Raw genomic sequence first — 9,036 nt, forward strand, 5'->3', positions numbered from 1 at the left:
GGTGGCAGCAGCAAAAAGCTGTACATTTTCCTGAGAACAACAGCTGCTGTTGGTTTGCTGGCCAAAAGTAGTTGCAGCTGTGATTCCGGCCTTCTTGCTAAAGGTGACGACAGTGGTTATTGTGATGCAATATCCTCTGACATACAGTTGGGCAAGCTTTGTGATGAATTGGAACATATGTGTATTGTTTCTTTAAAATCTCAGGCTCAGTTCATCCAGTTCACAAAGACCCTGTACAGCATTTTTCATGGCAACCCAGAGGAGGAGGTTCTTTACCGCGCTGTGGCCCATGTGACTAGCCTTCTTCTGAGGATGGAGGAGGTGGGACGGAAGCTGCAGGAGCCGAGCAGTCCTTATGAGACCACAAAAACTAACAGTATCGCTCCCAATGAGTCGTCACCCGAAGATGCTTCGGAGAGCTCAGACACCTCCAGCTCCACCAGCTCTCAGGATGCAAGACGTGTCCTGTCTGAGCTGGAATGGTCTTTTTCTTTTGAGCAGGTCCTGGCATCTCTTCTCAACGAACCAGCTGTAGTCGGCTTCTTTGAAAGGCCAATTGATGTTCAGGCCAAACTACGACAAGCCAAGGTTGCCCAACTGAAGATAAAGGCAAATAAGTAAATGGACATGTTCTGGGTTTGACTTCTGGTTCAATCCCAGATATCGCTAAGAATTGTTTTCAAGTTTGATGAAGCAGTGCCATTTAGTATGGTAGTCTGATTAATTGCTATCTCAAACCAAGAAGGAGAAATTAGATTTTAAAGGGCAGGTTGCAACATGTCTCACTCTTCAGCCAGATGATGACTTTGCATGATGAGATACATCTTGAAGACATTAAACACTGTTGTAACCGACATCCACTGACCAACACCTTCAGTGCTTTTTTTTGTGTTGTTTTGTATGTATCACCTTTATTCCATTTAGTTTTTTAACAACAAAACGTGATTATGCATTTTCAGTCAGTGTTGATCATTCTGTCATGTAGCTATTTTATTTGGTCCTATGCAAAGTGTTCAAAGATTTATATTTGTATTAGGGAGTATTCTATACTGTCCCCTATACTGAGAAACAGGAGTAGATTTTCTAATGTTGTGCTGAGGTTTAACTTCATAAAAAAAAAAGATGACATTTAGAAAAGCTGATTAGCAGACCTTTTAGAGATTTTCCATGTATCTTGATACAAGAGGTGCTCACCTAAACAGAATTTTGGACATGATCAAAAATCAAACCATAGCATAACTGTCTGAATTCAGTGTGCGTAAACTTGAAACACAACATAACTGTAACCTGAGAATTACTAAAAACCTGCATGTTTCCAGTGATAGTTTTATTTTAACTTTCTTGTCACCAGTCATAATCTTGACTGATTGGGTTGGTCAACAATATAGCTGAATCTAATCTAACTCCAAATTGTAACATTGAAGTAAGTGGGGCCACGAAGAGTTCTTGATATATTTTGTTTTCTCAGATTGCTTACTGCTGGTGTAAAGTGAACTGTACTGTAAATGTTAATGTTATCCATGAATCTATTTTCTCCCTGTTGTCCAAGAAACCTCTGCATATTTTAAGAAACACCAGCTTTTCAGCTATTACAGGCTCACATTACAGTAAGCAGGACAAACAGTTGTATCTTGAAGCCATAAACTGCTTTTATAGACTACCTGAGTGTGAATGCCTGAATAAATTCGGGTATTATGTATTTGAGACAATGTAGAAGAAAGGATAGCAAAGTAGCGTAGCAGCAGCGCATTACCTGTGTACAGCAGCGCATCTGCATGCTGTAATAGCAGAACGCCTAGTAGGCTAACCAGTGGTGGGCATGGCAAACCTAAAAGTTAGCTTCGATAACTGCTAATCTGCTAACTGAAAGATTAACTGTGATAACACTAAGCCACTAATATGTTCAGTTTAAGCTATTGTTAACTGCAAAGGGCAGTAGGGAGCTGGCATGTATCCCAGCGTTCATTGGGCCAGAGGCGGGGTACACCTTGGACAGGACGCCAGTCCATCACAGGGCAAATAACAAATATTAATAAATAAAAATACATTGCAGCAGTGTGGTGGCCAAGCGGTTAGTGCGCTGGTTTCCAGAGTAGGAGGCTTCTGCTTGCTCCTTCTCCATGTAATGTTGAGTTGCATCAGGAAGGATGTCTAGTATAAAACACGCCAAATCAACATACAGATCCATATCTGATCTGCTGTGATGACCCTTGCTTTAACAAGCATGCATCCAAAATCCATCGAAATAAAATACATATGGAAAATAAGTTTAATAATCTGATGAATGCATTTATTCTGTCTTGATCTCCTGCTCCCCCAGTCTTCAAAATGTTGCTTTTGCATCATGTATCAATTTTACATAACAGATTAGCTTGTAAGCTCCAGCAGGAACCAACATAAGATTTTTAGCGTTTGCATTTTTTCTTTACTGTTGCACTTCATTCAAAGGCAGGCTTAGTAATGAGCAGAACTGAATCTAATGCAAGCTAATTGGTCTAGTTGTTTTCAGAGTTGGCTGAAACCTTACCTGCTAATGAAACTGTTAGCTTTGCTAATTAGCTGGTAGTTCATTAGCTAAACTGTGTCCACCACTGCTAGTACTGCTAGTGCCACCACTCTGTACTGGAAATAACTGTAAAACGCAAATTGTTTTTTGTACAGTGTGGCTCAACTAAAACTGCATGTGCCACCTGAATAATAACTTTAGGTAGAGCTCATAGTCATGAAATTGTGTGGAATAACTGTCTTGTGTGCAATCTCCTCTGTGACGTGTTGTTTGCTTATGTTCTAGTATAAGAACATGTTTTTAAGTACAAATGCTCAGTCACCGCAATCTTGTAGTGATGAGATTGATGTGATTGATAACGCAAGATATGATATGATCTTACCAAATCTCAGGGTGCAATTTGTGTAACATAAAAAAGAAAAGGGATATTTTTCAAACTGGGACATACACATTTTGAGACAGTTTACCATAGCCTGCATTTTGTCTGTAACATTAAAATCCGCAGCATGTGTAGCATAGTTATTATAGGATTGCTATTGTTAACTCAACTGTTAATGTTTTCCAGAAAAGCCAGATATGACCTGCAGTATTTCACTTGCTCTTTAAATGTATATGTAATATTTTTTTTGTCTCACCCGCTTAGCTTGTTCGTATTTTCTGCTTTTTCCTCAAGCTGAAGATATGCTCAGAAATTTTTAGGGGAGCTAGATCGGACCCTCAACTAAAGCAAAGCAATTTTTGAAGGTTCTTTTAACTATAAAAGACAATCGGCATGTTTCTAGAAATAAAAATTGGCCTCAGGTTATATATTCAAAACGGCTGCCTAAATATAATGTTCTGTTATTGTTTGTTGCTATGAAGTACTTTGGGCCCATTTTAATGGTGGCCATTTTGAATGCCATTTTGAATTTTGTGTTTGTGATGTAAAACTTTAGTCCCACAGAAAAGTTTAAAAAAATTAAGTCTTATGTCACTGAATGTTAATGAAAAATCCTATTTTGGTAGACATTCTGTTCTTACATCTTATGTCTGGCTTAAGGCCAGGTTTTTTATTTGTTTTTGTTTGTTTGGTTAGGGGTGGGGGGGACTCATCCTGTTTTGTGGTTGTCTGAAGAACAAAAAAGAAAAAATATATGTTTTTGTTGTTGGGAGGTGTAAAGGGGTTATCCTAGCTTACCTATTAAAATGTCAAATTGTGCATTCCATGTGATCCTGGCTTATTTGCCTGTTGCTTGTGGTGTTAGGGGCCAAATTTGCCAATTGTGTTCTTTAAGATGCTATTGAAGTTAAAGTGCAATTCTTAAATCTTCTCATTTTTGTATTCCTGCCATGAACTTGCAAGTAATATTTGTGTCTGTCTTTGTTAAAAATTGTTTCTTGCTGTGGTCTCAGTGTTTCAGTATGATTGTTGCACTGCAGTTTTGATTATTTGGTCATATATTTTAAGTTGGAGTTTGTTTGTTTTAAAGCAATTTGTTTTCCAGAATCTATTTTGATCTCATGCAGAGTATAGCCAAAATGCAATACATTATATAGGAATATACTTTGATGATTCTTAATTGCATTCATCTGGTGTAAATTCTGCAAAAAAAATAAATAAAATGATAATTTTTGGGTATATGACCAAAAGCATGCAGATGAGAGTTGGAAGTCTTTATTTTCTAGCACACACTTGCTTTTTTTGTAAACATGAAAGTGCATAAGGCCAGCATGAAAAATGCTCCAGCTACTGCTTAGTTTTTGATGCAGAAGTACAAATGTTTTACAGCTTCCACAATCTGTCGCTTTTGATTGAAATTATTTTTTTGCAACATTAGGTAGAGCATATATTTTATGTGCTTACTTGAATATAATTTTTCTCAGTTTGCATAATGCATAGGAATAAAGTGAAGATTCTATGAATAAATTGATATGGGTCATTATTGCTGCACATCATCTGTAAAGATGAGACAAACTAGTGAGTAACCATACAGTTGATTCTACTGTGCAATAAATAACAATAAAAGGACACTATTGTATGTATATTTATTTTCTGAAACAGCAGGATCATAAACTACACAAGTGGACAGAGAATGTCAGAGGTGAAACCAAACCTGGAGAAGTACAGTTAATGTGCTCACTCTTGCCAGTTTGACTATACTGTATATATGTGTGTGTGTGTGCGTGTGTGCAATCTGCATACAGTTGCATGCAAAGGTTTGGGCACCAATGATAATTTTCATGATTTTCCTTTTATAAGTCATTGGTTGTCTGGATCAGAAATTTCAATAAATATAAAACAAAAATGCAGTGATTCTTATATTTACTTTGACCTTTATTTTATTGCAGAATATAAATCCAAATCCTAATGATTTCCATGATTTTCTTTATAAATCACTGGTTGTTTGGATCAGCAATTTCAGTTAAATATATAGCACATGAACACATTGATATTTGAGAAGTGAAATGAAGTTTCTAGTATTTACAGAAAGTGCAATAATTATTTAAACAAAATTCAGCAGGTGTACCCTTTGGGCACCCGTTCCATTTTATTGATTTTAATGCATTTAGCACTAATTATGGGAACACAGAATTGGTTTGGGAAGCTCATTGACCCTTGACCTCCTTACACAGGTGAATCCAATCATGAGAAAGGGTATTTAAGGTGGCCATTTGCAAATGTTTCTCCTCTTTGCATCTCTTCTAACAACAACATGGGAGCCTCTAAACAACTCTTAAATGACCTGAAAACAAATATTGTTCAGCATCATGGTTTAGGGGAAGGGTACAAAACGCTATCAGAGATTTCAGCTGTCAGTTTCCACTGTGAGGAATATAGTGAGGAAATGGAAGACCACAGGCACAGTACTAGCTAAGGCCCAAAGTGACAGGCCAAGAAAAATCTCCGATAAACTGAAGCGAAGGATGGTGAGAACAGTCATAGTCAACCCACAGACCTGCTCCAAAGACCTACAACATGACCTTGCTGCAAAAAGTGTCTCTGTACATCATTCAATTGTACAGTCTACTTTACACAAAAAGAGATGCTGTATGATGCTGTAATGCAGAGGAAGCCTTTTCTGCATACACACCACAAACAGTCGCTTGAGGTATGCTAAAGCACATTTGGACAAGCCAGCTTCATTTTGGAATAAGGTGCTGTGGACTGATGAAACTAAAATTTAGTTATTTGGACAAACAAGGGGTGGTATGCATGGCTTAAAAAGAACACAGCATTCCAAGACAAACACTTGCTACCTACAGTAAAATTTGGAGGTGGTTCCATCATGCTGTGGGGCTGCGTGGCCAGTGCAGGTACTGGGAATCTTAAAGTTGAGGGTCACATGGATTCCAGTCAATAGCAGATTCTTGAGAACAGTGTTCATGAATCAGTGACAAAGTTGAAGTTGCGCTGGGGCTGGATCAACAAGACAACAACCCTAAACAATGCTCAAAATCTACTAAGGCATTCATGCAGAGGAACAAGTACAATGTTCTGGAATGGCCATCTCAGTCCCAAGACCTGAATATTGTTGAAAATCTGTGGTGTGATTTTAAAGTAGACCTGCATTGAAGTAAATGCAGTCAGATCTTTGGACCAAAAAATGGCTTATATTTACACATAAGATCCTTCTGAATGTAGTAAAGTAAATCTGCAAGTCCAGATCTGTCATTCAACGGAGAAATCTTTGTTTAAAAAAATGACAAATTTACAGCTAAAATTTGGCCCTCAGCACACCTGTCATCACATCTGGGACGTTGCCGAGACATCAGAGAGAAGACACTATTCCAGCATGCATTGCGCGCACCAGCTGTAATTTGTGGATTTCCATCAGTTTGCATCTCTTACAAAAGCACCTTTTTATTGTCTTATACGGAAGGATCAACTCTTTTTAAAACTTCATATTGTCTTGCGGTACGTTTGGTGAGTATACATTTCTTTTATTTTTGCCTGAAAAATATTTTTGGGGACTTTTTCATACAGCCATTTGATTGAGTGGTGTCGCATTGAAAATCTACTGTTTTTACCCTACCGCCATTTCGAGGTTGTTTGTGATTGTTTTGCCTTTAGGCTAGATCTATATTCGAACATATTTCCCCGTAAAAAACAATTATTGGTGAGTTTTATATTATCTTGCTCTAAGACTGAATGTTTGTGGACTGCATAAAAATGATATTTTCAGGACTTTTTGCAATGTAAGTAGGATCTGCATGATCAATGCAGCTGCAGTATGAGTGAACGGACGGAGGCACTCCATGTAAGCCAATATTTTCTCACGGGGCAGGGCTGGGGTCGGGGTTACCGCGACAACCCGCTTGCATGCTATGCTAGCGAGTGGACTGACGCAGTAAGAGTTGGGGAAGAACGTCGCCTGCTGTTGATGTCGCCGCTGATCTGAACATGCAGAGCTGTATCTCGCATTCATTGCAGCTTACGTTTGGATGTTGAAACCAGGATGTGTAAAACAGTAACATTACTAACAAATAACATCAATTTTAATTGAGAAATAGCTAGTATTGCATTCACTCAACGCACGGGATCGCACTAGCGCTCTGTCTTCTCACTTACGTCACAGCAATGTCCCGGATGTACAACCAGTTTTCACGGAGGGCCAAATTTTAGCTGCAAATTTGTCATTTTTAAACAAAGCATTCTCCGCCTGATTACAAATTTGGGCTTGCAGATTTACTTTGCTGCATTCATAAGGGTCTTATAAATACATATCAGCTATTTCTTTCTGAGATCTGAACACATTTATTTCAAAGCAGGTCTACTTTAAGTGGGCTGTCCATGCTCAGAAACCAACAAACTTGAGATGTTTTGTAAAGAAGAATGGTACAAAATACCTTCAACCAGAATATAGATTTTCATTGGAAGCTATAGGAAGCGTGTAGAGGCTGTTATTTTTGCAAAAGGAGGATCTACTAAATATTTATGTATTTTTTTCTGTTGGGGTGCCCAAATTTATGCACCTGCCTAATTTTGTTTAAAGAATTATTGCACACTTTCTGTAAATCCTATAAACTTCATTTCACTTCTCAAATATCACTGTGTTTGTCTGCTATATGATATATTTAACTGAAATTGCTGATCCAAACAACCAATGATTTATAAAGGAAAATCATGGAAATCATCAGGGGTGCCCAAACTTTTACATCCAACTGTAAGTATTTGATCACCTACCAACCAGCAAGAATTCTGGCTGTCACAGACCTGTTAAGAAGCTCTCCTATTCTGTACTCTAAAAAAATTTTTGATTCTTTCTCACAGTTGAAGTGTACCTACAATAAAAATTACAGACCTCTCCATTCTTTGTAAGAGGGTAAACTTGCAAATTTGAGAGTGGATCAAATATTTATTTGCCTCACTGCACATCAGAAAAATGGAGCACACAATTTAATACCCTTGTTGCATTAATTCTGAAACATCTTGAAAATTATAACCATTTTTGGGTAATTCTAAACTTCATTAAAAATTGAAAATCGAAGAGGTTATTTATTTATAATAACCTCTCACAGTCCACCTAGAGTACCTTCACAGTCCACAAAGGGGTCACTGCCTTCACTTTTGGTAACCAATGGCATTTTCAAAATGGCTACTTTATGGGTGTGTGTGTGTGTGTGTGTGTGTGTGTGTGTGTGTGTGTGTGTGTGTGTGTGTGTGTGTGTGTGTGTGTGTGTGTGTGTGTGTGTGTGTGTGTGTGTGTGTGTGTGTGTGTGTGTGTGCGCGCGCGTGCGAATGAGAAGTTTGAAAACACTTCAGAGCTGTCTCTCCCTCTTGCTTGTACTCTCTCCAATGTACAAATCTACTGGTTCATTTAACACATAGTATGAGCAATAATACTATGACAATATGCAGCCATGTTCAAAGCTGATGCACCTCATGCACATTTGGGTGCAAACTGAAACAATGTTTACAAAAATAAAATAAAATCAGTCCCTTTCTGTTGTGTTAGCAGTCGTATGCATTCTCTTCACAGTAAAAACAAAGTAAATGGGATCCTTTAAAGGCTTTTTAAACACTTGCTAATGAACTTCTTTATACAGTGGGGCAAAAAAGTATTTACTCGGCCCATGATTGTGCAAGTTCTCGTACTTAGAAAGATGAGAGAGGTCTGTATTTTTCAACATAGGTACACTTCAACCGTGAGAGACAAAATGAGAAAAAAAATCCAGGAAATCACATTGTAGGATTTTTAAAGAATGTATTTGTAAATTATGGTGGAAAATAACTATTTGGTCAATAACAAAAGTTCAACTCAATACTTTGTAACATAATCTTTGTTAGCAATGACAGAGGTCAAACGTTTCCTGTAAGTCTTCACCAGGTTTGCACACACTGTAGCTGGTATTTTGGCCCATTCCTCCATGCAGATCTCCTCTAGAGCAGTGATGTTTTGGGGCTGTCGCTGGGCAACATGGACTTTCAATTCCCTCAACAAATTTTCTATGGGGTTGAGGTCTGGAGACTGGCTAGGCCACTCCAGGACCTTGAAATGCTTTTTACAGAGCCACTCCTTCGTTGCCTGAGCAGTGTGTTTGGGATCATT

At 38.1% G+C, this 9,036-nt stretch overlaps 1 protein-coding gene across 1 annotated transcript in view; it reads left to right on the forward strand.

Annotated features, from left to right (window-relative positions):
* Nucleotides 1-4,505, forward strand: part of tbc1d8b (TBC1 domain family member 8B) — a 62,878-nt gene extending 58,373 nt beyond the window's left edge. Inside the window, 1 exon segment of the mRNA XM_034179100.1 lies at nt 205-4,505. Within this exon segment, the coding sequence (XP_034034991.1) occupies nt 205-621 (417 nt within the window). The 3' untranslated portion in view covers nt 622-4,505.
* The last annotated feature ends 4,531 nt before the right edge of the window (nt 4,506-9,036 follow it).

This window comes from Thalassophryne amazonica, chromosome 9, assembly GCF_902500255.1.
Source record: "Thalassophryne amazonica chromosome 9, fThaAma1.1, whole genome shotgun sequence".
NCBI classification, from domain to species: Eukaryota; Metazoa; Chordata; class Actinopteri; order Batrachoidiformes; family Batrachoididae; genus Thalassophryne; species Thalassophryne amazonica.